Source organism: Aythya ferina (genome assembly GCF_964211825.1).
Source record: "Aythya ferina genome assembly, chromosome: 16".
NCBI classification, from domain to species: Eukaryota; Metazoa; Chordata; class Aves; order Anseriformes; family Anatidae; genus Aythya; species Aythya ferina.
In genome coordinates this window covers 14,062,862-14,090,178 of record NC_140315.1, presented here as the reverse complement: position 1 = coordinate 14,090,178, position 27,317 = coordinate 14,062,862, and the positions used below count along the sequence as shown (strand labels likewise).

At 44.8% G+C, this 27,317-nt stretch overlaps 1 protein-coding gene across 1 annotated transcript; it reads left to right on the top strand.

Moving 5' to 3' along the window:
* Positions 1–821: 821 nt before the first annotated feature.
* On the top strand, positions 822–27,254 carry AHCY (adenosylhomocysteinase). The gene is made up of 10 exons (XM_084538037.1): positions 822–978; positions 2,630–2,820; positions 5,681–5,756; positions 8,387–8,539; positions 15,429–15,541; positions 16,365–16,572; positions 17,415–17,502; positions 18,365–18,482; positions 23,022–23,216; positions 26,268–27,254. Exons 1-10 carry the CDS (start codon positions 951–953, stop codon positions 26,397–26,399), a joined length of 1,302 nt encoding a protein of 433 aa, XP_084394163.1. The 5' UTR covers positions 822–950; the 3' UTR covers positions 26,400–27,254.
* The last annotated feature ends 63 nt before the right edge of the window (positions 27,255–27,317 follow it).

The window sequence follows — 27,317 nt, the reverse complement described above, 5'->3', positions numbered from 1 at the left end:
TGACTGGGTGACCCGCCTGGTGGATGAGGGAAAGCCTGTTGACGTATCTGCCTAGATTTCAGCAAGGTCTTTGACACGGTCTCCCACAGCATTCTCCTGGAGAAGCTGGCAGCCCATGGCTTGGACAGGTACACTCTGTGCTGGGTATAACTGGCTGGGAAGCTGGGCCCAGAGAGTGGTGGTGAACGGAGTGACACCCAGCTGGTCACCAGTGGTGTTCCCCAGGAGCTGGTGTTGGGGCCCATCCTCTTTAATATCTTTATTGATGACTTGCATGAAGGAACTGAGTGCAGCCTCAGTAAGTTTGCAGATGACACCAAGCTGGGGGGAAGTTTTGATGCGTCAGAGGGTAGGAAGGCCCTGCAGAGGGATCTGGACAGGACGGGCAGAGGCCAGCGGGATGAGGTTCAACAAGGCTCAGTGCTGTGCCCTGCACTTGGAGCACAACAACCCCATGCAGCACTACAGGCTTGGGGCAGCGTGGCTGGAAGGTTGTGCAGAGGAAAAGGATCTGGGGGTGCTGACTGCTGCTCGCCTCAGCAGAGCCAGGTGGCCAGGAGGGACAGGGCATCCTGGCTTGTGTCAGGAATAGTGCAGCCAGCAGGGCCAGCGAGGTGACCGTGTGGTGATTTCAGGGGGACAGCCTGCCGGGGAGCACAGCCCGCGCTGCGCCCACAGCGGCTCCGCGGCCAGCTCTGCTTTGGGGCCTGCTCTGGGCCCGGGGCGCTCCAAGGCCGCTCCTGGCGCTGCCCGGTGGCCGGGCCGGGCCGCCACAGCCATCACCGGGCACCGGGCCCGGGGCTCAGGCAGAGCCCTCCGGGGCCGCTTCCCCGGCGCACAGGAGCCGGAGCGGCTCCGCCCCGCGCACCCACACGGCGGCGCCGCCTCTGCTTAAAGCGGGCGGGCGGCCGCTGCTGCCTCCTCTTCCGGCGGCCGCGGTGCCCGGCAGCATGTCGGACAAGCTGCCCTACAAAGTGGGTGAGTGGCCGGGGGGCGGCGGGGGGCTCCGCCGGCCCGGGGCTGCGGCTGGATGCGGCTGCCGAGGGAAGATGGAGAGGGCCGGGGCGGGGAGAGCTCGGCGGTAATCGGAGCCTGGGAAGGGGCTGCGCGGCCGAACGGCAGCGGGGAGGAGCGGGGGAGCCCTCAGGGGGCGCCCCGAGCCGCCGCGGCGTGGTGCGGGGCAGCTCGAGGCGGTGTCCGTGTGCCTGTGCTCCGGGGCCCCCCCTCCCAGCCCTGCGGCGGCTTCACCTCCCCTCCGGGAGCCCTTCACCGAGCACCCCGGGCGGGGAAGTGCCTCTAAATCTGGGGCCTGTCTTCCTGCCCCCCAGCGATTTTAGGGGGGTGGGTTTGAGATCTTGGACCTTCACGTAAATGGCACCAACGGTAACCAATGCAAACAAACAAACAAACAAAAAAAACACACGCTTTTCTATAGAGTTTTGAGGTCTTTGAAGATTAAATTAAAACCAGAACCATTAGTCCATAAGGTTCTGGTTCATAAAAGCAACTTGCCTTGGAGGAAAGAATGCAAGAGCTACAAGCCTAAAATACTCCAGGAGGTTCCTTATGCACCCCCTTGTAAGACAGCTGAGCTTTTAAGATGGGTGAGATTAAAGAAAGCCCCTGCCCACCCCTGTCATCATCATTTTAACTCCTATCCGTTTGCTAGTTTTTTTCAGACCTGGTTGCTGTAATGTCCAGGCCCTAGAGCTTTGATGGCCCCTGGGCTTCATTCTGGAATAAAACGCAACCAGCTCATCAGTATGAACCTGGGCGCTCTGGCTTGGTGTTCCTGAATGCTCTCCAGGGCTGGTGTTCACTAGGTAGTTGAATGAAATATAGCTGACCATGTTTGTAATGAAACGTTAAGCTCCCGAAATCTCTGGAAGAGATTAAATAATAATAATAAAAAAAAGTCAGGGCCTTTTAGCATTGGATGATGCTGCAGGGTAGAGCACCTAGGTGTTAGCAGTTTGGCCCTTGCTCTTGTAGGTGAGGCTGGAGTCACACTTGTACTGCAGGTGCAGTATTTTCAACACCAAGCTAGACTGCTGGAAACCTTTCTTTGCAGAGCTGTGATGAATGATGCTTCAGTAATTATCTCTGTAGAGTCAAGGTGGGAGCCCTGCAGCTCCCTCCTTAATGGGGGGAGCTGGGTGGGGCTCAGCCCCTGGAACCCTTGGCAGGGAGCACAGTACTCTGTGTCCGTTCTTACGTGCAGAAGCTGTTACTGTACAGGCAGTCCCTGCATGTGTGCAAGTCTGTGAAAGTAAATCTCTGGGAAGTGACAGTCCCTCGGACAGTATCTGCAGGAATGGGTGCTTAAAGATGGAGTGTAATGAATGAATGGGCCCCAGGATTCCTGAGCAATAGGTCGCAGTTGGTTAATGTGCCTGTACAGGAGCACTGCTATTTTAGGACTGTTTGATCTAAACTTGTTTGAAAGCCTGCATACCATAGTGCAACAGCAGGGAATAACTGGGATAGGGCCTGTTTTTCCCTCAGCTCTGTGTCCAAGCTGCTGCTTGGTGTTCAGTTCAGCTGTTGCAGCTGTTTCCTATCCACAAGTGTGTGAAGGGATACCAAGGCCTCAGCTATTTCAGCTCTGACACCTGTCCTTCTCTTGCAGCTGACATCAGCCTTGCAGACTGGGGTCGCAAGGCCATTGAGATTGCCGAAAATGAGATGCCAGGGCTGATGAAGATGCGGGAGATGTATGCTGCATCAAAGCCGCTGAAAGGTGCACGTATCGCCGGTTGCCTTCATATGACTGTGCAGACAGCAGTTCTCATAGAGACCCTTATAAAGCTGGGAGCTGAGGTAAAGTGTCTGAGATTCTCTGTCAGTATGCTCTTAGGTAACACTCTGCCTGGGGCACTGCTTTGATTTATGTACTTACTGTAGGGGATCCTTGCAAATTTCTGTCCTTTTTGGGAAGAGACTGTGCTGCAGTCTAAGGAAGGGTGGATATCTCTTCTTTCCTTAAGCAAAAACCTGTAATGTGCACACCCCTGGGATGTGATGTGTATCTTCCCTCTTAACAGGCAGCATCTTCACAAGTGTCTGTTTTGGGCTGGGTCAGTGGCTTCAGCAGCTCCCTCAGCAGTGTACACAGCACTGTGAGGAGTGGTGCCAAAAGCTGCTCCCATGTGGTCATGTTTTGTTCAGGCATGCAGTGCTGTTGCTGGTATGCTGCTAATGCTGAATCTCTAGTGACTGCCTCCAGTGCAGATTAGCCTGCATTATGAACTACCCTGTGCCGTCAAAGTCAGCAAAAACTAATGAAGCGGTCTGAGAGCTCCTGATAGCCCTTGAGCTGTGCAGAAAACACCAGAGGGGCAGCATGGTTCAGTGATGGAGGATGGAGACCCTACTGACTTCAAATTCACTGGGTGACTGTGAACCAGTTACCCTGGTCTGTGTTAAAGACTCAGATACCTATAAGCTCTTTGCTGCATCGTGCCCTGTGCCTGTCTTGCAGAATGGAGTCCAAGATTGGCACAATCCAGGTAGCTTGTGAGCTGATCAAGGAACTGGTTGGAGCTTGATGATGAATTATGTAAAGCACGGGATGTGATCTGAAATTCCTTTTTCCTGAATCGTAGCTGCCTGCAACCTGGCTGCCCAGAGATGCCCTGTATGGGATCCCCTTCCTGGGAGTACGCCTCTGGAAATGGTTAGAGGAAATGAGTGTTGTCACGCTGACCAAAAAGCACTGGTAGAAGTTCTCTATAATAGCTAAAGCATTTCCTCAAAAAGTCAGGGGGATAGATCTAGATAGAGTGCCAGGACTGAATGTGTGTTAGGGTTGTCTTCTGCCAGGTCAGAGTTGTTGCAAATAGCACAGCCCTGAAGTAGAGCTTTGAAGAGTTCCAGTCCTGGCTTTATTTCAACTCCTATGAACTGAAACTTTTGTCCCTTTTCAGGATTTAAAAGCAAGTGGTAGCAGCTGAACTTTATGAAGCTCCTTGCTGCTCGTGTTTGTTGCTGTTTCCCAGTATGGCTGGCCTAGGCAGCAGCTGTGTGCTTGCTTAAATATTGCTAAACTGCTTTAGTCTGAGTGCAGCTCAAAATCAGTGTCATATGGCATTCATCCAAGTCATTCAGAGAGGAACCTACAAAGATTTGATTCCTCTAAGTGTAAATTAGGGTTGTGCCTCTAAGATAAGTGCTGTTACATCAGCTTGATGCTTGATTGTGTTGATTGTGAGCTCCTTTCTTGTCCTGATGCCTGCATGTGAGTTTAGACTTTGCCTTGAGTTTGTTTTCAGCCCTGGTTTATCTGTTCTACTGGAGTTTCAGTGCTTGGGAGGGAAGAGAGAAACTACAATGAAACTATACCCTACACAGTGAGGATGTAGCTGTAGTGATCTTGGTATCCCTTTTTGTGGTTAAGCTTACAAAGAGTAAATACTTTGTGCCCTCAGTGTACATAAGTTCTAATGTTATGTAATTGCAATACGTGCTCTTCATAACCAGTGCAATGTAAGTATTAGGCTCTGAGCCCATCAAGTACAGCAGTAATTCTTGGGTCTATGCCATTACCACAAGCTGGCATTACAGATCTGAGGATGCAGAGTTGAAAAGTGGCTTGTATCAAGTGCTTCCAGTGTAGACGGTATGTAGGTATTCAGTATGCTTTGAACTTCATGACACCTTCTAATGTCATCTATGCTGATACGGAGGGAGATCAGAAAAACACAGGTGAGGAGGTGTAGTGCTTAACTCTGAATTCAGCTTTTCTGTGCTCTTCCTGGATCAATTTTTTTTCCCTAGATTGATAGTGTTGTTACCAATGCTTAAGTGTTGGTTTTAAAGGCTCAGATGGAAGAAAACAGAGTATGCTACTGCAACCCTTAGTTTGAAGTGTTGATTCTTGATGCAATGGGATGAATATCTGAAATCAGGTTGAAGGGTTGTACCTGATTTTCCTCTCTCCTTAAAGTCTGCTGTAAATAAGCATGCAGATACCTACCTGCTGGTCAGCCCAGTAGGGAACAGAGCAAGAGCTCCAACATGTCTCTCAGGTCACACTGGGGACCTGGGAGCCACCACTGGGGAGCTGCAGTAGGTGTGCAAGTTCTTTTCAATGCAACTCAGCGACGTGCTGTTGCTCTTCTAGGTGCCTGAGCCTAGTTAAGAAATCTGTGGAAAATGCTTAGCTCACTGGGAAAACTTCCATGACTGCGGCACAGAGTGGGAGTTGGGTGAGCATAACCTCAGAGAATGCCTGCTGATGGACTGTAGTGTTTCAGCTGCGTTTCTGACTTTCTTGAGTGCCAGCAGGTGTGCTGCTGCGTGGCTATCCCTTGCTGGACACTTGCTATAAGGCTGTTCTGAAAATTTGAACTTATAGACCCAGACTTTCTAAACCTACCATACTGTTGCACTTCCTGAAGATCTGTAGCTGAATGCGTGCTTTGGCTGTCTGGCACAAGTGCTCATAAGTAGATGTCTGAATATGCAGCACAGCTAAAGCTCCATTATGTTATCCCCCCAAATGTCATTATTCTCCCTGTCCTAGCCAAATACTTAGTTCTCATCTTAACTTTTGCAGAGCTACTTAGGCAGGGATTTGTACTAATATGCTTTTCTGCTTTTGTTCTCTTTTGTGTCTGGATATAGAGTTCCTGATATCTCAGAACTTTGTTCAGCAAATAAAACTTGAGTTGTTTTCCAGGTACAATGGTCAAGCTGCAACATTTTCTCTACTCAGGACCATGCTGCAGCTGCTATTGCAAAAGCTGGTATCCCTGGTAAGTTTTCTATGTCCTAATTTGGCTCTGATGAACTGGGATATAGTATACAGTCTGTTCTAGCTAAATCGAACTGTGTACAAATCAAGCTCTTCTGAATAAGCTTTGGGATAGAAACAGCTTATCAAAGCCAGTAATTGTTACAAAGCGGGACGTTTGATTCTAGCTGAATTGCATCAGACAGTCTAGCACTCCTGACAACGGCTGATCTGGTGGCAGACTGCAGAAGAGCTGGGCTGTATGTTAACCAGCTTTAAGCTTGGTCAGTAAGATGATTAAATGGGATGGACAATTAGACACTGGTGTGTAGTTGTGATACGGGTGTTTGGTGGTTTCCAGCAAGCTTGGTTCTAACAGGGGTTGGGGAAGGAATATTTACTGCCATGTGCCCTATTACGGTAGCAGGGTCAATATTCAAGACATTTTAAGGCTAAACCCAGGCCAGTTGTACTGCAGACCAATATCCCTGCAGTGTTCTATCAAAATGCTGTTTTATTACTGTCATCTTCCAGTAGTTAGCAATTCCTTGCAGATCAGTATAAATACATTAAGCTGTTTGCCATGTTACTCAGCTTAAGGACATACAATCCTCATGGCTCTGTCTGCTGGGAGTACATGGTCTGAGCCTGGGTGTTGGCAGAAGCTAAATCTGTTTTCTGGCAGCCTGGTTCTCTGCCTTGGGAGGTGTCCTTCATTACTGTTATAATTAGCTGTTGTCACAAGTCTTTCCTCAGCTGTGGTGCATTTTAAGGCAACAGAAGAAAGCTTTTATCGGCTTCTGTGACATTACTAGCTGCAGGCATCAGCTCCTGCCTGTTGCTGGTGTGTGATGTCGAAGGATGAATGAAGACTTTCCAGATATGATATTAAAGATATTGCCTCCCTCACTGCTTTCAACACTCAAAGCTTCAGCTGAAGAGCAGTTTATAGATGGAGTGTTTGTTTAAGCTTTTGACCTGTGCCCTTGGTATTCTTGCTTGGTGGAACTTGCTCTTTGTTAATATTACACTTCACATACTGAATTTATGAGGCCTTGGAGGAATGCCGAACCTTTGTATAAAATAAGAGATACTAATGCACATTTCTGCAGAAGGGTCAGTTGTAGGATTGGCTCCTTGTGGCTCAGAGCTGAAGTTTTCAGTATAAACAGTGGAAAACATGGCAATTTAGCAGGTGTTCAATGTTGGGGTATATAAATCATGCCTAATACATTTGAGTAGCTCGTTATCACTGGGGCTTGAGTATAACATGAAACAGGTACAAATGCCTGGAAAGGCAAAGGTACTGCTAGATATAACATGTTAATTGTTGAAACATAGTGGTAGATGTACTGGTCTAGAAATGCACCTTTATAAGAATAAGGGAATCATGGCAGCTTGAATTTTAGCACTGTGCTAAAGACAAGAATTTAAACTCAAATTTGCTGGAGAGTTTGTGGTCTTTGTTCTGGTGCTTTGCTCATGCTAAAGTCTGGAGCCTCTTTTCTGCTGTGCTATAGAATGCTGTAGCTGTGTTTTTTATTTCTATCATAGAATCGTTAAGGCTGGAAAAGACCTTCAGGGTCATCTGGTCCAACCATTGCCTTGCTACCAATGGCACCCACTAAGCCATGTCCCCAAGCACCATGTCCAACCTCTCCTTGAACACCCCCAGGGATGGTGACTCCACCACCTCCCTGGGCAGTCCCAGTGCCCGACTGGTCTTTCTGAGAAGAAATGTCTCCGCTTCTAACCTGAGCCTCCCCTGGCACAGCTTGAGGCCATTCCCTCTGGTCCTATCACTGGTTACCTGTGAGAAGAGGCTGACCCCCAGCTCCCCACAGCTTTCTTTCAGGCGGTTGCAGAGAGCAATGAGGTCTCCCTGAGCCTCCTCTTCTCCAGACCACACAATCCCAGTTCCCTCAGCCGCTCCTCACAGGACTTGTGCTCCAGGCCCTTCACCAGCTTTGTAGCCCTGCTCTGGGCATGCTCCAGGGCCTTGGTGTCTTTGTAGTGAGTGGCCCAAAACTGAACACAGCACTTGAGGTGCAGCCTCACCAGAAGAGAATACAGGGGGACGATCACCTCCCAGCTCTTGCTGGCTGCACTATTCCTGACACAAGCCAGGATACTGTTGGCCTTCTTGGCCACCTGGGCACACTGACAGCTCATGTTCAGGTGAGCATCAGTCAGCACCCCCAAATCCTTTTCCTCTGTATGGCTTTTGAGTCACTCTGCCCCAAGCCTGTAGCACTACATGGGGTTGTTGTGGCTAAAGTGCAGGACCTGGTATCAATATATCCACTGGATATTTTGAATTCCTGGTAACAGTGAATTAAGGGAGGAAGTGGGGGGCATTGTGGGTATGAGTCTGCTTTAGTTTGCTTTGTTTTTTCCCTCTTAATGCAGAAGAATGAGGGGAACAGTGCAGCCTCAGTTTTGATGAAATTTGTGGCCTGGAACAGAAGGCAAATCAATTTTACTTCTCCATTCTGATTTTTTTTTTCCAATGCAAATGTCTCTTCTGGCCTGCAGGCACAGATAATTTCTCTGTTGGCTCTGCTACTGAATGCTGCTGATGAAATCTTTATTTACATGCCTTATTACACAGCGAATAAGAAACTGTCTAATTGTGTGTTTGTTCCTTTGTAGTTTTTGCTTGGAAAGGGGAGACCGACGAGGAGTATTTGTGGTGCATTGAACAGACTCTTTACTTCAAGGATGGGCAGCCCCTCAACATGATTTTGGATGATGGTGGAGATCTTACCAACCTCGTTCATACTAAATACCCACAGCTCTTGAAAGGTAATTTGGAGTTTTTGTCAGGCATTGTTCTATCTGGGAAGCCATTTAGGCGTTTTTTCTCTGGGAATTACCTGCCTGTGTAAAAGGGGTGGAGGGATGATGCCAGCAGGCTATGGATGTGTCCACGAAAGTTGTGTACAGTCAAAAAAACCAGAATCTCTTACCTGCAGGAACTGTTGTTTCCATCTCTGCTTTGTAGTATTTATACTACATTAACCTATTCTTCTGGCTATTGTTTGCTGTATCCATTACCTGAGTGACAACTGGTGCTGCTGCCTGGCCAAAAGCTTCCTGGAAATGGGCTGTGTTTTAGAGTTGGTTAATGTCAACTAGAAATTAATACATGTTTTTTGTCATTAATGTTCTTTTGTTCCCTATCCTCTTAGCGCATCTCTAGATGAACTCGTGACAACCTGTAGCTTTTATTGGAAAGGGAGCAGTTTTCTATAGTGTATAAAGTACAAGTCATTAACTCAAACAATTTATGTCAGCAAAGATGCTGACATAGTCAGGTTTGGTACTCTTTTGTTGATTTTACTACCTCTGGTATAAGATAGTAAAACTGAAAACATCAGTGTAGTGTGGCTAGCATGTGTTACTGTAAAATGACTTATCTGAAGGGAATTTGACATGACTTGCAGTAGCAGGCTCATCTGTGCTAGACAAGTATGACAGCTTCTTTGCTCTGCCAGTGTCTATCATGTGCTGCTGCAAAGCACAGAGGCCCATCTGCGGTCCAAAGGATGTGTTTGACCTAGGATGTGTGGAGATAATTGGATGAGAATATGGAGCAGAAACTAAACTGATACCTTTGGGTATGCTGCTGTTCATTCTTGGTCCTTGGAGGTGGGGTTGCTGTAAAGTTTGCTGGATCAACATTATTGAGCCTTGTGCTGCCTGAACAGGGAAAAATCAGAAGTCAGGACACAGGGCTGTGGGAAGGAAGGAGGCTGGGTATACTTGCCATCTGTGCGCTTGTGTTAGGAAAGGGTACAAGGAAGAGAAGAGAGGAAGTTGCATCTGTGAGACAAGCCCTGCTTTCTCCTTGACCCTGAACCTCACATTAGTAATTCTTCAGCAGTGAACATCTTGGTGTTTTTTGAATTAATGCAGGACTTTCACTGGTGTTTGCTCAGCTGTCCTGGGATCCCCTCTCTTCCATCAAAGGTCTCTTTGGCTTTCTAGGTTGCCTCTGCCTGAAATTCATGACAGTTTGCTTTTCTGCTGTTTAATGCTGAAGGATACCACAACTAGTCACACCTCTGGCATTGTGATAAGCCCAAAATGTGTTTTCTGATTCTGTTTAGCGGGGTTGTTCCCCTGCCACATACCTGTAACAAACACCTCAATTTGTGTCTCTCTTCCTAAGGGTGTTTGCACCGAGCTCCTTTCACACCACCAACCTTCTGTTATCTGCCCCTTTGTGCCATCACTTGTCTTGTGTTCCTGTTGTGCAAGGGACCAGTATGATATGTTGCAGCAGGGCAGTGGCTGTCTCCCTGCTTGGCAACCATCTATGGTCTGCCATTGATAAAACATCCCTACTGCCTGGGGTTGCTTCCCAATTTGAGTGGCTCTTCAGCTGGGTTTTTAAAGGGTCTAGACAGAATATCATACCTATCAGTGTTTCCCTCACTAAAACACATATACTATCTGCACTGCTTGTAGCTGAGAAGCCTCCTCGCGGTAGTTCAGTAAGTTAAGACTCATTTCTATAGAAGGCAACAGAACATGGTGTGTTTTACCACCCAGTCCAATGCTCCTCAGAAGCAGCAAAACTTTGAGAATGGGACCCACTGAGTAGAGAGCCTTGGTTGCATTAAAGATTTGTGCTTAGCCCTTTGTTGCAAGCATTGCTTAAAAAAACACTGTGCAGCATCTATTTTTCTCATGCCTTGAGGATAAGAGGCTAATAAATGCTAAAGGCTTGTGGTGATTTTCAAAGGTCATTGAAAATGAATTGTCATATTTTAATGGCCTCATTGGGAATGGAGGTAGAATGACAGTTGCATTAGAGCATGCACAGTAGTTGGCAGGGCTGGATTGTGAGCGCTGATGATGTTGCAGCATGCTGTTCTCCCCTGGAAACATAAGGAAAGCTGAGAATTGAGCAGAACTGCTTGTGGAGCTGAGCTGAGTGCATCATTTGCTATTTGAAGGCTGGACAAGCTTCCTGACCTAATTTTAGAGGGAACTGTCTGTCTTCCATGCTTCAGCTATGTCTAATAAATACAGAAATTAGCTTAGTCCTGGTGTGCTGTGAGCAGTTGAAAATAGGGCTCTGTGATTCATTCAAGTCTACTTCAGCTAGCAGCTGTGTTGAACAGCTGTGTGGTAAAGCTTGTGGAGCATTTCCTTGCCCCTGTTCACAGCTGCCATTAGAGGGCAGAATGGCCTTTGTACTATATTCTTGTTCCACTAAGCTAAATGCTCTTAAAACCAAGATAGGTAAAGGTAAGAGGGGGTAAAAATTCAGAACCAAAGAAGGTCGTCATTTGAACTTGTGCAGAGGTCATCTGTGGCATCTCTGCAAAAGGCTCAGAAAAGACTGAGAAGATGGGATGACTTGTGATCTGTTAGAGCTCAATGATCTGGTAGGAAATACAGGAGAGCAGAGCAGGCCTGAATGTTCAGCGAGGCTTCTTTATTTTACTTCAACTTTTTCTTTGCTGTAGGCACTTCTCTGTTCTGAAGGCACTCAGGCATTAAAACTAAGTGTTTCATTTGGCGGAATTTGAGGGTGGCTTAGATCAGCTCTGTGTGCCACCTGGGGACAGCAGGCAGGTGGCCTTCAGGGAAGGGAAGCTGCTGAGATGGTTAACAAGGGGTTCACTTAGCACAGTTTTAAAGACAGTCTGCTAAGCTTGTCTTTAGCAGATGGGACAGAAGAAAGAGCAGGTTTGAATTCGAGGTTTCTGCCATCAAATCCCAAAGATTTCCTTCAGAAGGGAGAGATTATCCTTGATCTAGTCAGTTGCACTGGGAAATTGTTCCTTTGGGGAAAATGCTGCTTTAGAAAGACTTGCTATAGATGCTGTATTTTGTTGTGCACCAGACAACATTCTTCAGACTGTCCTGTCCCCTCCCTGCCCTCAATGTGCTGAAACCTGAATTTACTCTCTCTGCAGGTAATGAAGTGAAGTGTGGTACTTGATGGCTGTCTGAGGTGTGTGATGGTAGAGCAGTGGGGACCACTGACCTAACAGAGCTATAGTTCCTTCTAGAGGTGCTGGTCTCCCATTTCTCTTTGTGACAGCACCGCTGCTAATAACTGGTGGCTGGGAAGTGACAGGGAGGCCTGGAGGCTGTCTGTTAGACTCTATCAAGACATCTGTTGCTCTGTAAAAATCCCAGTTTGAAAACAGCTTTGAATCATACCTGGTGTATACACAACCAAAGTTGCTGGGGTTCTTGGTTTGCATGGCTCATCTGGGCTTAGGTCGTGTTGCAGCAGGTTTTGAGGAGGATTTTCAACAGAAATCAGCATCTGTGTGCCCTGTATAAGGGAGCAAAGATGTTGGAAGATCAATCAATGAACGTTTTCCACTAACGGTTTGCCACAGCAGTGACACTGGGGGGCAGCATCCCCAGGGCCTGGCTCGGTGGGGGGGGCGCTAGGGGGCGGCGTTGGTCTGTGGAGGGTGGGCAGGGCCCGGCTGCCAGGGGTGCTGTGTGAGGTGGCAGTGGCCTGGGCTGGGGCACACAGCGAGCCTCCCTTCCTGAGGGGGAGGCTGGGAGACTTTGGAGATGACTTCAAGGGATTTAGTGTTTCTCACTTAACTCAGCTCTGAGTTTGGGGTTCTCCCTTCTTCCCTTGCAGCCCTATTGGCACAGGTGGCCTTGGGCTAATGGCCAGAGGAGAGACCAGCCTCCCCAGGGGCTCTCATTTCACCTAGGCAGGTGAAACCAGAGGGTTGTTGCTGAGCACCTACATCCTGTGCCACAGGAGCCCGTTCACAGAGCCTGTGGGGACCTGTGCCTTGGGCATGCAGGGCCCTGAAACATGTGCTCAAGCTGGAGCCAAAGGCAGCGGCTCCTGCCCTCAGCACAGCGTGGGTGCCCTTGCAGAGCACATAAGACCATGGTCATTCTTGCGGCCATGAGAAACCTCCCTGGAGCCTGCAGACCCCTTGGGTGTGCTGCTGTGCTTGGCCAGGTCTGGATGCTTTGATTCCCAAAATTAATAGACTGCATAAACACTTCTGGATTTTGCTTGGGATTGTTGGTGGTTCGCACTCACCCTTTCAAGTGTGAACCTGGATCTCTTTCAAGGGATATTGCTCATGTTGGTGGTTTCAGCCTGATTTAATAGTTCCTCTACTTTCTCCTAATACCTAATTTTCCCCTAATTTCATACAGTTACAGAATAATTGACTTATGTATCTTTCCAGACCTTAAAGAACATAGCTATCGTATTCTCTACTACTGATATTCTGCTAGGCTGCATAGGTTTGTTTCAGATTTATTCTGATTGTCACAAAATGAGTAGCTTTTTGTGTGGATAGGCTTTGTCAGTAATTGGGGTCTTGCCCAATGTAGCATACAGAGAATTTACAGAATCACAGAATTTCTAGGTTGGAAGAGACCTCAAGATCATCGAGTCCAACCTCTGACCTAACGCTAACAGTCCCCACTAAACCATATCCCTAAGCTCTACATCCAAACGTCTTTTGAAGACTTCCAGGGATGGTGACTCCACCACTTCCCTGGGCAGCCTGTTCCAATGCCTCACAACCCTTTCAGTGAAGAAGTTCTTCCTAACATCCAACCTAAAACTCCCCTGGCTCAACTTAAGCCCATTCCCCCTCGTCCTGTCACCAGGCACGTGGGAGAACAGGCCAACCCCCACCTCACTACAGCCTCCTTTAAGGTACCTGTAGAGAGCAATAAGGTCGCCCCTGAGCCTCCTTTTCTCCAGGCTGAACAAGCCCAGCTCCCTCAGCCGCTCCTCGTAGGACTTGTTCTCCAGGCCCCTCACCAGCTTCGTCACCCTTCTCTGGACTTGCTCGAGCACCTCGATGTCCTTCTTGAAGCGAGGGGCCCAAAACTGAACACAGTACTCGAGGTGCGGCCTCACCAGAGCTGAGTCCAGGGGGACGATCACCTCCCTAGCCCTGCTGGTCACACTGTTTCTGATACAAGCCAGGATGCCGTTGGCCTTCTTGGCCACCTGAGCACACTGCTGGCTCATATTCAGCCGACTGTCCACCATCACTCCCAGGTCCTTCTCTGCCTGGCAGCTCTCCAACCATTCCTCTCCCAGCCTGTAGCTCTGCTTGGGGTTATTGCGCCCCAGGTGGAGGACCCGGCACTTGGCCTTGTTGAACTTCATGCAGTTGACCTCAGCCCATTGGTGCAGCCTATCCAGATCCTCCTGCAGAGCTTTCCTACCCTCAAGCAGATCGACACACACACCAAACTTGGTGTCATCTGCAAACTTACTGAGGGTGCACTCGATGCCCTCGTCCAGATCATCGATGAAGATATTAAAGAGGACCGGCCCCAGCACCGAGCCCTGGGGGACGCCACTAGTGACTGGCCTCCAACTGGACTTGACTCCATTCACCACGACTCTTTGGGCCCAGTTATCCAGCCAGTTTCTAACCCAACGAAGCGTGTGCCAGTCCAAGCCAAGAGCAGCCAGTTTCTTGAGGAGAATGCTGTGGGAAATTGTGTCAAAAGCCTTGCTGAAGTCAAGGTAGACCACATCCACAGCCTTTCCCTCATCCACCCAGCGCGTCACTTTGTCATAGAAGGAGATCAGGTTCGTCAAGCAGGACCTGCCTTTCATAAACCCATGCTGACTGGGCCTGATCGCCTGCTTGCCCTGCAAGTGCCGCGTGATGACTCTCAAGAGGATCTGCTCCATGAGCTTCCCTGGCACTGAGGTCAAACTGACAGGCCTGTAGTTTCCCGGGTCAGTCCTCTGGCCCTTCTTGTAGATGGGCATCACGTTTGCTAGCTGCCAGTCAACTAATTGCATTTATTTGCCAGTCAACTAATTGCATTTACATGCAATGAGATATTACTGATACAGTAGGGAGGAGAAATAGCTAGAATTAGTACCATATGTGGTTATGCCAGTTCAGGACAAAACTCAAGGCTGACAAAAGGTCTGAAGAGTCAGGGCACTTAAAGCAGGGAGCACACTTACTGCTTTGGCTTTTGTATTTATTTTGGAGCAAACTGACTGAATGACAGCTCATGTCATATCAAGATCTTGTTCTGTTGTATTGTGTTGTATGTGTTTCTAGACAGCCCTTTGTCTCTGGCCTCCACATCCTGGGCTGTTTTCAAACAAGGAAGGATATGTTTGAAACAGTGTTTTTTTGACTGTTGTAGTAGTAGTACCTATGAAACTGATTTTTCATGTAGCTAGCATCTGGATCTGGGGGGTTTAATCGGAGCTGATTACCGACAGGAGGACTGGGAATGGTGAACTGAGAAATTGAATTTTTCTTGTTCCAAATGCTTTAAATTTAAATGCAGTTATCTCTGTATCACCTCCTTTCAAGCCATCTTGCAAGACCGGGCTAGGCTTTAGAAACATCACTGAAGTGAACATCTTGCTCTTTGCAGAAGAGTTCTTTGCTCAGATGGTGAGAAAATAGAACTGTCTCTTTCCTGACTCTGATCTAGAATCGATCCCTTCTATTTAAAAAATAAATTAAAAAAAAAAATTGTCTTGCTGTTTTAACTGTCCTGTTAGAAACTTGTTTGAAGCTTCATGCTGCTATTGGAGGGTCCAAATGAGGGTTCTGATCTCTTCCCTGCTTCCTGCAAAGGGTTTTATAACCTAGGCCTGTGGAAATTGCTTCTGTCAATTGAATTTGTTGGTTTGCAGGGGCATTAACTCCAACTAAGATGAATCATTTTACTCTCCCCATAGGAATTAGAGGTATTTCGGAAGAGACAACCACTGGAGTTCACAACTTGTACAAGATGAAGGCCAGTGGGACCCTGAAGGTTCCAGCTATCAATGTTAATGACTCTGTCACCAAGGTAATGCAGTTAGAACACTTCTACTGTGTTGTGATGGCTGGTTTGGTGCTGGGATGTAATTCCCCTACAAGTGTTCTTTCTCTTGCTTTCTTCTTGATGTGGTACTGAGCAGATTTTCAGCATATATCCTTTTCTAGCATATGGAGCCTGTGTTGCCTCTAATCACAGAATGATTTTGATTGGAAGGAACCTTAAAGACAATCTAATTCAGTTAACACAGCTGCTCTGGGCAACCTGTACCAGTGCCTAACCACCTTCAAATGTGACATTCTACTGTAAATATCCCATTTTTAGAACATCCAGGGCTTTTTTTTTTTTTGCAAGGGCGTGCTTTTTTTTTTTTTTTTTTTTTTGCATTTCAATAATATGAAAACAACCCTGGAAATTATGGCTCTGGGCTACAGTTAGATTCTATGTCAAGGAACTTGTCAACATCTGCTTGAAGTCCACATGTGGGTGGCAGGTAACAGCTGGAAAAGAAAGTGAATGACTTAGATGAGCTTGTGACTGGTAAAGGTTGGTTTGTCTGACGTATTTCTGCAAGCAAAAGTTCCTAAGGATGGAGCAGGAGGTATTTATCCCTTGCTTAGCTGTATTTCTGCTTTCCAAGATAAATGCTGGTGCATTGAGGGTTATGCAGGAATGATATTTAAAGGGTGCTGATGCTTTTGGATGCACGTGAATTATAGTGGGATTTTCAGGTGTGCGTGAGGCATATGCATCCAGATGTTTTTAAATCTAGTCAATAAATCTCTTCTGAGTTAGCATGCTCTATTCAGTTCCAGACAGTTCTTTTCTGAAACTACTCCAATTTCTTCCTCAGAGCAAGTTTGATAACCTTTATGGTTGCCGAGAGTCCCTCATTGATGGTATCAAACGTGCTACAGATGTTATGATTGCTGGAAAAGTAGCAGTGGTGGCAGGTTATGGTGATGTGGGCAAAGGCTGCGCTCAGGCCTTGCGGAGCTTTGGAGCAAGAGTCATCATCACTGAGATTGATCCCATCAACGCGCTGCAGGCAGCCATGGAAGGTGAGAACTGAAGGTGTACAAACTTCTACTGGTGTAGAAATTACTACTGGTTCTGTCTATGTTATTGTAGAGCACTAAATGATACCTGGTCAAGGAAGTTTCAGTAGATTTCAGCCCTGTCTATATTGTAGAGGTAGATGTGACTCACTCCTTAATTTAAGGACATGAGGATCTTTTCCTTTGTAACTTGCAAAGGAGCTCATTAGTATAGGCCTTGAAGATGTATTTATAGTGAATAATAAGACCGTTGTGGGGTAAGTCCTCAATTTCATAATGCTCTATCTGGTTTTGAATAACTTGATTTTCTGCAACTTGGGCAACTACCTCCAGTGTGGGTTAAGACTTTGCTAGAATATTACCACAGTAAAACACAAGATCTTACCTTCATTAGATGTTTCTTTAGACTAGTGCCATGTTCTCTCTACTTTTCCAACATGAAGCTGTACTCTGGCTCTTCTGTGGGTGCTTAATGTAGCTGTTCTTAGTACCAGTTTATCCCGTTTCCATTCATAACGGATTAGAACCAGCAGGTATGTGGGTGCATTTCCTTGGCCAACATAAGCCCCTGAATCCAGTCTGATAGCTGTGGCAGACACTACACCAATGGACACAGGATGCTGAATGCGTAGATCTACACAGAAATACTGAGAGAGAGATTTTTGTGCTACCTTGGTATTTAGTAAGATAAGTACAGTCACTGTCATGCACCCTGTGTAGGCCAGGCACAGACTTCTTTTATTCATAGTTCATTATACTATACTTTTCTACTCATAATATTGTAGCCCATTTTTGAAAAACATCTGGTGGTTGGGCAGGGGGGATAATCTTTCTTCTTTTTTCAGGTTATGAAGTTACTACTATGGAGGAGGCCTGCAAAGAAGGAAATATCTTTGTTACCACCACTGGATGCACTGACATTGTTCAGGGCAGGTATGATCTAGACACTTGCTGTAGCGAAAACATCCTGGTGCAGTTAGACTTTTACGCAGTCATAACTTGCCAGCAATACGGTGTTAGCATTAATTTAATGAGAAGCTGGGACTTCAGTCTTTCAGTTCTGTTGGATGTTGACAAGTTGCACTTGTCTTACAGCACCTAATGCTGGAGAAACAAAAGGCGTAGATGGAAAGAGACTTTTGGAAAAGGAAAGGGCAGGTCTGAGTTTTCTGTTAGATAAATGTGAACAAAAGGGGAGGTAGGTAAAGATCGAAAGTGATTCCATCTGTGAGAGTGCACGACAGACTTGAAACTAATCTGTTCTCAATAAAATACCCTGCTGGTTTTTATCACTTCTCAGATCTCAATTTACAGTCCCTCCAGTCTTCACAAACTCATTCCTGTCTTTGCCATAAGGTTTCAATGTGTTGTAGTGCAAGGTCAGATTAAATGGGAGGAGATAAAGCCATTAGTCTCCAGAGATGTGAAATTGCAGGTAACTTTAAAGTTATTGAGAAAGATTTATTCTGTGTAGAAAAGAACAGAATAACTGCATGTATTTTAGTATTGACCAATTAAAAAAAGTTTTACTTTCTATATTGGGACAATACTTTCTTTCCAATAACCTCATATCCTAGGGAAGGGTCCTTTCTTAGGGGCTTGAAGTTTTTTTTTCTAGTAGATTTCACGTCTAAAAGATTACCAGACCCATGTATCTCATGTTTGTGAGAATCAACTGCAGTGATCCAGGGACTCTTCACTTCCTGAGTAAAGCTATGGACCAGAGCATCTTCTGATTTTGGAGAAAGATTTTTTTTTTATTAACTTTTAATGGAACACTTTTTTTTTTTTGCAGGCACTTCGAGCAGATGAAGGATGATGCCATAGTGTGTAATATCGGTCATTTTGATGTGGAAGTTGATGCAAAGTGGCTGAATGAAAATGCAGTAGAGGTGGTGAATGTTAAACCTCAGGTGAGACAGACCTTGCAGAAGATAGCCCATTGCAAGTCAGAGTCTGCTTCCAGAATGGGGGACACTTCTTCCAGTTGCTTCTCTTTGCATTTCTAGCTTTTATTTTTGGAAGCAGTGTTGTTCTGGGCTAATATGAATGCAAATTCTAATCTGCTCTTGCCTGTATAACTTGGGACAAGTTGTGCATAATATTTTTGCGTTGGTATTAAAGCAACTGGTTCCAGCCAGTGCCTTGGAGCACAGCATGGTCTCTGGCAAGAGGCACCTGGTATGGATGCTTCTTTATTCACATGTTCCTACTACCTAGACAAGTAGGAGCCTATGCCTTAATGTTGGTCATGTAGGCAATTGCATCAAGTTTGTTCCTTACTGGAGGTCAGTATTGATGTGTGGGGTATTAAGCGAGCTATAGAAATGGGTTTTCTTGATAGCCACCAGATGAAAACAAAGTCATAACTCAGTTTTAAAAAAACAAGCTAGGTGATGAATACAGAACAGAAACAAGCTAGATGATGAATACAGAAGATTATTAAGAGACTATAGAGTTTATTAGGAACAGAGCTTAAGAATTGCCTAGTGGCTGATCTGAATTTCCTCAAAGGAAGCTGTTCACTGATGTAGCTGCCCTGCACCAGAACACTCTAAGCCTTGACACAGGGTGCTGATACTAGAATGAATCTCAAGGGAATGTCTTTTAGGGATTCTGTCAAGGTTTGAAAAAAATCACACCTCTTGCTTTTCAAAGCACTTCTTGTTTGGAAATTGATGCCTCAGGAAAGCCTATGTGGAGCTCTGCCAAATTCAGACTTCTCTTCCAGACTCAGTGGCTTTGTTTTAGAAACCTGTGGAGACCAGAAGTCTGAGCGTGGGTGGAAAAGGCAGGATATTTTATCCTCCCTCAGCTTTCATTCTCAGTATGTATTTACTTCAAATCATGGCAGTAGACGCACAGGGAAATAGGCATCTAAAAAAAAATTTCATCTTTTCAGTTGTCGTGGAATAGAGAAACAAAACTAAATTATATCAAAATTACTTTGTAACAACAATGTTGAGGGAGAACATAAGGCAAACCAGGTTCTGTCCAACTTGGTGTACCTTTTGAAGAGGAAATTGTTGCTGATAGCAGCATTCTGGGACAGGTTTTTAACTTTTTTAACCACATCTAAGTGTGTGTTTTAGATCTCAATCTGCTCTTCCAATTTTTGTAACTTCCCTGTGGCTTATTGGCCACCCACATCAAACTCTTAATAAGCAGCTACAAGTCATATTATTTCATATACTATTATGTTTGCTGTTGCGATACTAAACATAGGCTGAACTAGGTATGAAGTTATACTCTCAAGTTATCACTATATTCAGGTCTGTTCTTGCCCAGGGCCTTAGTGTAGAGCTGACTTCACTCTAGGTTTTGTCCTAAAGGAGCTTGTAGCATGCTGTTTGCTTTCAGGTAGCTCAGGTTTTAAAAGGTTTTAAAACTGGAGCTGTTTGTAAGCATTATGAAAGGCAGAAATGGATGTTAATGTGATAATGTACAAACTGCCTGCACAAGCCCATTCAGTGTGGCTCTTCGAATCCATGTGAAAATCTGAGTGTCAGTGTTGGAGGAAGCAGTAATCTATAGGAGTTGGTCCTATCACAAATGTATTGAGTGCACACAAGATGCAGTGTAGTTCAAGGAATGAAAAACATTAAAAGCGTCTGGTTAAAAACAAATGTTTTATTTTCAAAAGGCTGGAGTTATGGTCAAGGTAGTCCATATGGTTTAATGCTGAAGATTTACCTCCTACCCTGAGTCTCTCTTTCTGTAAACCACTGCTGTTGCAAGCAGGAGTTTTAGAATGACCCAAAGGAGGCACCTGCTCACACAGAAGCCACTGCCTGGGTTGCCGTAGGCACATGAACATGTACATTTAAAAGTAGCTAAAGTAATTAGCTGAAGTTAATTGTATTCTTCCTTACCCATCTACTGCTTACTGCTGGAGACAGGTTGTACTTTTGGGTTTAGAAATGAACTCTCAGGAAGGTGGCAACTTAATTCCCTCACCAGCTGCGTGGGAATTCATCGGCATGCATTGGGAGCTTTTTCAGAGCAACAGTGCCAAGTCACTGTAAGAAATGGATGGAATTGTTCCTATGCTGGAGACTGGGAAGGAAATCACTGGTCTGCCAGTTAGGCCATTGCTGGCTTCTCAGTTTTGCTCAAATTTGTTAAAGGAGCACTTTGGTCCTCTTGTCTACTTCAGGACTTCAAGCAGAGGTCAGTCCTGTGTTAAAGGTGTGATATCTTGTGCTTACCTTAGAATCACATTTTCTCCGCATCAGGTGAGGGGACCCATATGTTTTTATAATACCAAGTACCAACTCTCTGTATACATGAATTTTTACTAAGACGTAGCAACTTTTTTCTGTATCCTGTAGCAAGGAGGGGAATATAGGACAAGACCAAAAATCTCTATCCATGATCAAAACCCTCCTATGAAGACATCTGTCTCTTGGTCTTGAGAATTAATATCAGAGCTGAATACATAGTTGCTAGACATCAGCTCGAGGTAAAGGGTGATTATGGAAGCATCCAACCTTGTAGTTTTCAGTAACGTGTGGTCCCCATTTACAAGTTGTGAGCAGGTGTAAGAAACCTTTCTGGGATAGGAAGATGTCTTAATGTGCCATTCTAAGACTCATCTGTTGCCTTCAAAATACAACTAAGGAGGAAATAGACTTATTCCTAAAAAGCTGGCAGGCTGTTCTGAATGTGCTTGCACTGGGTACAGTATCCCTCACCTGCATTGTGGTATTACACTGAGATGTAGCACAAACTTTGCTCTTGAGGGGAAGGAAAGCTCAAGGAATGATGAGCTTTTGCTTTGAAAATAAGTCATTTATGTGTATGTTATTGTCTGGAGGGAAGTGCAAAGCAGCTGGAAAGTCCAGAGTAAGCTAAATGCAGACAGAGGAAAGGAGGATGCATTTAACCATGGAGGTGAACTTAGCACTTGGATAACTTGAGTTGTACTTCTCTAGCAGTGTCTTGACCTTACAAGTGGGCTGGTGTGTCTGCCCATGGGTGAGACTTGTTTTCACAGTACTGACTTAGACCTCTGGTACAACCACTATTCTGCGTTTCTTTCTATACAAAAACTAATTTGCATTTTTCTACATTACCCTGTGGATTGAATCAGTCACGTCAGCAGATTGCCAAAGGTGTATGATACCACACGCAAGCCAGCAGCTGTATGGGCGTATGCTGGGTCAATATCTGGATGCAACATCTTGACATGCAAACCACCAGATTCAAACCTCAATTTAATCTGTAAATCCTAGCCATTTAATCTGTAAACAGCATGTACTGTCAGCAATGCCGTAATGCTGTAGTTCTCATGTGTTTTTTGTTGGTTTTTTTTTTTTTTTTTTAGCATGCTGCTTTCTTTGTTTTATTATTCCATCCCACAGTCTTCTGATTGTACATGTTGAATTTTTGGGGGTGGACTGGGTGCTGCCTCTTGTGGTCCATTTGGAGAATCAACATCCATAAAAAAATAAAACTGCTCAGTCAAAAAAAAATAAAATAAAATCTACCTTGCTGTATTGGTCTTGAGCAGGAGAAATTAAGAATTTTACTTAGGGCTTCTGTTTGCTATAGTTACTGTCTATGTACATGCTAAAACCAGCAATCTGGTTTTAGATTGTCCCCAGCACAGCCTGTCCTGTTGTCCCTAGCACAGCCTGGAAATCAGCCTGAACAAAGGGCTGTGCTTTTCTCTGAGAGAAAAGTGGGTAGGTTGTACTAGAAATCTAGGGTAGTCATTTATTATACCAGCTCTTCACAGCTACAGGTTCAATGTGACTTGCTCTCTTGATAAGTGGGGAGATATTCTTGCATCATGTCTTTGGACCTGTTTTGCTCTCAGATGGGCCTGGCCTCATCACAGGAGATGAGCTGTAAAACCACAAGGGACTTCAAGGAGCAGTCTCTCCTAGAATCTGGTGCCAAAGAGTTTGTAGGTAACTACAGCATCCTGTACCTAGGAGACAAACTGTGCATGTCTCGATTGTCAATCAGTTGCCTTACTGAAGTGGGAAGATTTACTGGGGAGTAATTTCAGCAGGTTGAGCAAACTGGCTCTTACCCCACCAGTGTTAGATGCAAATCTTCTGGACTGTTGGACGCAGAGGTTTACCCTCTCTGGGCTCTCCATGCTGTTACGTAATTCATGTACACAATTATATGTTACTGCTGGCAGCGTGTTCCCTACCACAGATACCTGAGATGATATGCTTGTGAAAGAATCAGGAAAAAATTGGGATAACTGGTTAGGCATGAAACAGATGCCAAGATTCATGTTGTGTGAAGTCCAGGGTAGTTACAGGCTTTGAATGCTGGCTGGGAATTGAGGGGTGTCTCAATTTTAATAGAAGTCCACATTCCAAGCCCATTGCTAAATTGTTGATGCGGGAAGGTAGCCCACCAAGTTTTTGTGCGAGTTAAAATGCTGTCTGTGCCTTTGCCTCTAACAACTGCTTTTGCTTTTTCCCACCCAGGTGGATCGCTACACATTGAGGAATGGCCGTCACATTATACTGCTAGCAGAAGGCAGACTGGTCAACTTGGGCTGTGCCATGGGTCACCCTAGCTTTGTTATGAGCAACTCCTTCACCAACCAAGTGCTGGCACAGATTGAGCTGTGGACGAATAGTGACAAGTACTCTGTTGGAGTCCATTTCCTGCCAAAGAAGGTGAGGTAGAATAGCAGAAAGATGGAAGCTCATAAGGAAGCCAACTTCAGATGTGATAATAGAGATTTTCGTTTGTGTTTGAGTTCATTTTCCTACTGAATGTTGTTACAAAGACCTTCTGTCTATTAGTAAGTGCTTAACTTTGGTCACACTAAGCCTGTTAGTCTGAAGTGGGCTGCTTTTTGTGGCTAGGAGGTTGTGAAGAACTGAGATGAAGCATTATGCTGCCTCAGGATACTCTGGAAGCTCTTCCCAGCTAACATGTTCCTTCTGCTGAGTGTCAGCATTCACAGCAAGCTGTCACATGCCTATCCAACAGCAAAGTCTAGTGAGGCAGGGTTGAAGCTAGAGCAAAACTAGAAGTCTCTTTTACTGTGGTTGAGAGCAAGCCTGGGTCCCATTTGCACCTGAGCAGAGCTTATCACAATCTGATCCTAATAGTTTCACAAAACATTCATGACACAAATTCCCTTGTGTTTCCCTTTAAACTTATCTGTGGGTTCTTTGTTCTTGGAGAAATCTGGGTCGTGTCATAACTTGCAAATTCCTTTGTAAGACTAATCTGGTTTTAATTTTCCAAAACAAGCCTGAGAATTTGAGATGGTCATTGAAAAAGATACTAGAGTTAAATCCCACTGCCTTTGAAATGCAGCCGGGTGTGAGACTTAATGTGAAAACACTTCTCATCTGGGAAGTATAAAGTGTGTGTTTGGGCTTATATATGAAGTATTTGCTGAGGGTCTTAAGCTTCCAAAACTGTCTGTTAATGATCAAACGAAGTGTACCAGAAATACGATGTATGAGTTGGTCAGTAAGCTCTCACACACATAATTATCTTCAGAGGAAAAGTTTTATTGACAATTCCCTCAAAAAGAGATAGTCCAATGTTGCTAATAAAATGTGCCTTCATATTCTTCCTGAATAACAGTTTTTAGTAATCATACATGTACTTGAACTGAAAAGGAGAAGTAACACCCAGATCAGTTGCTTACAAATAGTTGCATGTTTGTGAAGCATATGGCAATGATGTGTTCAGGTTCATGTACTATGACAAAATGATCATCTTTGCCAACTGTGCTCCATGAATAATTTAAATGAGTAAAGCTATCTTGTCAGAACCAACTAAAGATGGGTAGAACTTTCTTTGATAATTTTTTGGCTAGTATTTTTCCTTGTTCTGTGTAGTAACTTTGAGATCCAAATGTAAATCTAAGAACTGCCAAATGTTGCATTTTCTTGGACTGCAAACTATTGCTTTGATGATTAGCTAGGAACATGCATGTACTTCTGCAATGTATTTTCCTGGAAATCTAGGCAAGCTGTTGCATCTATATTCTTGGTGCCAAGCCTGCCCTTTTTTATGCTCAGCTTCCTGATTTTAAGCGTGCAGTAGGTAAGAATATCAGTCTATCTTTCTCTAAATCTTGAAGTCCACAAGCTGAAGCAGCTGTGAAACAGCTTCTCTCTGCTGCAGTCTGAGAACCTGATATGGGAAATGTCAACAACTCAGCAGCAGCTCCTTTTTCAAGTAGGTGTAATCTGTTGTAACAGTGCTGGCAGTGCGCCTATCAGATCTTGTTATGGCACTCCACTTCAGCCAGATATGTATTTGATTTTTAACCCTCCTGTTGTTTTTTTTTGTTGTTTTTTTTTTTACTGGCAGGGTCTACAAACTTTAAATACTTGTTTCCCATTTTAAGTACAGTCCTTCCAGTTAGGAATATCAAGAAAGAAAGAAAACCTGTCTCTTATGTAGCATTCTGTAACTTCCATGGTTTACTTCCATGTTCTTTAAATATTTCACTTATTGTCTTTATTTGTTTGTACATCTTCAGCTACACTGGTTCTCAGTAGGTTTTAACAGCTCCATGTTACTATGAACAAGTTGAGCTGCACTGAATTACTCTGTTCAAATGTAGCTTTTTGACATCTTACCTGATTATTGCAGTGGGATTACTTTACAGTGGTGGTTTGTTAGCACACCCTTGTTCAGGATGTGCTTGTTCACACAAGCTAAAGATCTGTCTCTTGATTGCTGATTTTCTTGACAAAATGTATTGTGACCTTTCATATCCATTTGATTAGCATGGAGGTAATACCATACCAGTCTTCTCTCTGCTGCTGGAATTTAGATTTACCTTGTTTGTGTTTCTTTAGCAATGAGTACTTGTACATTGCAGGAGTTACAAATGATGTTAAAACTTTTCCTTCTATCTTATGAACTCAGCAGCACTGATCCCTTCTTAATGCTGTTCTGTCTCTGAATATCTTTTACTGATCTGCCTTCCTGTTTAACATAGTAGCAAGCTTTCTGTGTTACTGCTTGTATTCTGACTCTTCTGCTCTTCCTTTGTAGTACTTAACTATCTTCCAATTTCTGCTCGTGTTTTTCAAATGCATGTCTGTCTGGCACCTCTGGCATAAAGAAAAGCTCAAAGTTGGGTATAAAATATGATATACTCGCCCACTTTGGCTTTATTGTTCATGAAGACCATGACAATATATAATAGTATTATTGCTAAATGAACGATTTCTTGAATGAATATTCTTAACACACATACCCCAAAGGTGGTGTATCTAGAAAGGAAATGCATTTTGTCAGTATTAGAATGGTTCTAAAATATTAAGTCTAGAATGTACAGATGTCTTTATGGTCAAAACATGACTGGGGCTTTTCCATTCTACCAAACTGGACATTCTTATCTTCGAATAGTTTTATCTCAGTTCTTTACATGTTGGTGGATATGAATGTGTAAGTGGGGTTGAAATGGGCTTTAATATGTAGTTGTCTGTCTCACTTAGGCTTTTGAGGGAGTCAAATTAAGCTTGGAGCTTCTACATCTGAAAATGGTTCTGTGCTCAAGATTAGATGCCTCTGCACTCAAGCAGTTGAATGTTGGCAGGAAAAGAGCTCAACAGACTGACACACATGAACAGTCATTAAATCTTCCTTGGGGCTGCTATTGGCTTCAGGCATTCATTTCTCATTGTTGGTCATGACTTCCTGAACTGAAGCTACTAATGTTCTTTTCTCGATGCTTTGTTTTCCAGCTGGATGAAGCTGTGGCTGCTGCTCATCTGGATAAACTGTGCGTGAAGCTGACGAAGCTGAGTGAGAAGCAGGCCAAATATCTAGGCTTGTCAAAGGATGGGCCATTCAAGCCAGACCACTACAGATACTGAGCAGGTGGCAGTACCCAAAGACCAAAGTGCAGGGATACAACCTTCCAAAGCTCTAGTGTGTGCTGGGATTCTAAGAACAAGCCCCTCTCCATCCTCCTCTCAGTGCTGCAGAACTCATCGCCCTACCAAGGGAGCTTCAGGGCTTGTTTTCTTAGTGAAAGAGGATCACTGACTCCTGGAATTAGAATTGGTTACTTCACTAATGTCACAGTGAAAAGGATCCTATGCTCCTTTTTATTGGCTTCTAGTGTCCCAATAAGAGGAGCAGGGCAAAAAGAATGCTAGATGAAAATGCCTACTCTTTTCAAACATGTGGCTAGCTGCCTGATTGAGTAGACTAATCAATAAGATGGGGAACAGTTTCTACAGAGATGTGTTCTGCCATGCCCTGTTCAAACTAAATAAGTCCTGTTTTGAGGCTAGTTGTATCAGGCTTCTCTCCACAAATGTGCCATAGCCGAAATGTGCATTTGTGAAACTGGGGGAGGTAGGGAGGAGTATTTTTGTAGGTTGCTTGGTCTCCCTCCTATAGTATCAACATAATCATCTACTCAAGTTAGAACAGGAGTTGTTTTCTGGCTTAATCTATTCCACTGATTTTGGTCAGATTACCTTCTATCCTGCTTCCATAGCAACTCTGGGAGGGGTGAAGCAAGGGTGACTTTAGCAGCCTTCTAGTGTGTCATGAATGGCTGAGAAACCACTGAGGGGACGGTTAGGTTTAGGGATCTTGTTTGATCCTATGAAAACACCAGCAGCACACTTCTACCCCAAACTTGATTTTCTGATTTATGTCTGCTGTATCTTTTGTCACTGACTCAAAGTGCTTTTATTAAAAATGTGACTGTGGCCTGACTTGTTTTGTCAAGATGCTTTGGGTTTTGCCATGGATCTATTTAGTTCTGTGTGTTTGTTAAG

Coding starts and splice junctions, on each gene's coding strand:
- AHCY (XM_084538037.1), top strand. CDS start 951: ATGTCGGACAAGCTGCCCTACAAAGTGG. Junction 979..2,629: donor CAAGCTGCCCTACAAAGTGG/GTGAGTGGCCGG, acceptor CTTCTCTTGCAG/CTGACATCAGCCTTGCAGAC. Junction 5,757..8,386: donor TGCAAAAGCTGGTATCCCTG/GTAAGTTTTCTA, acceptor GTTCCTTTGTAG/TTTTTGCTTGGAAAGGGGAG.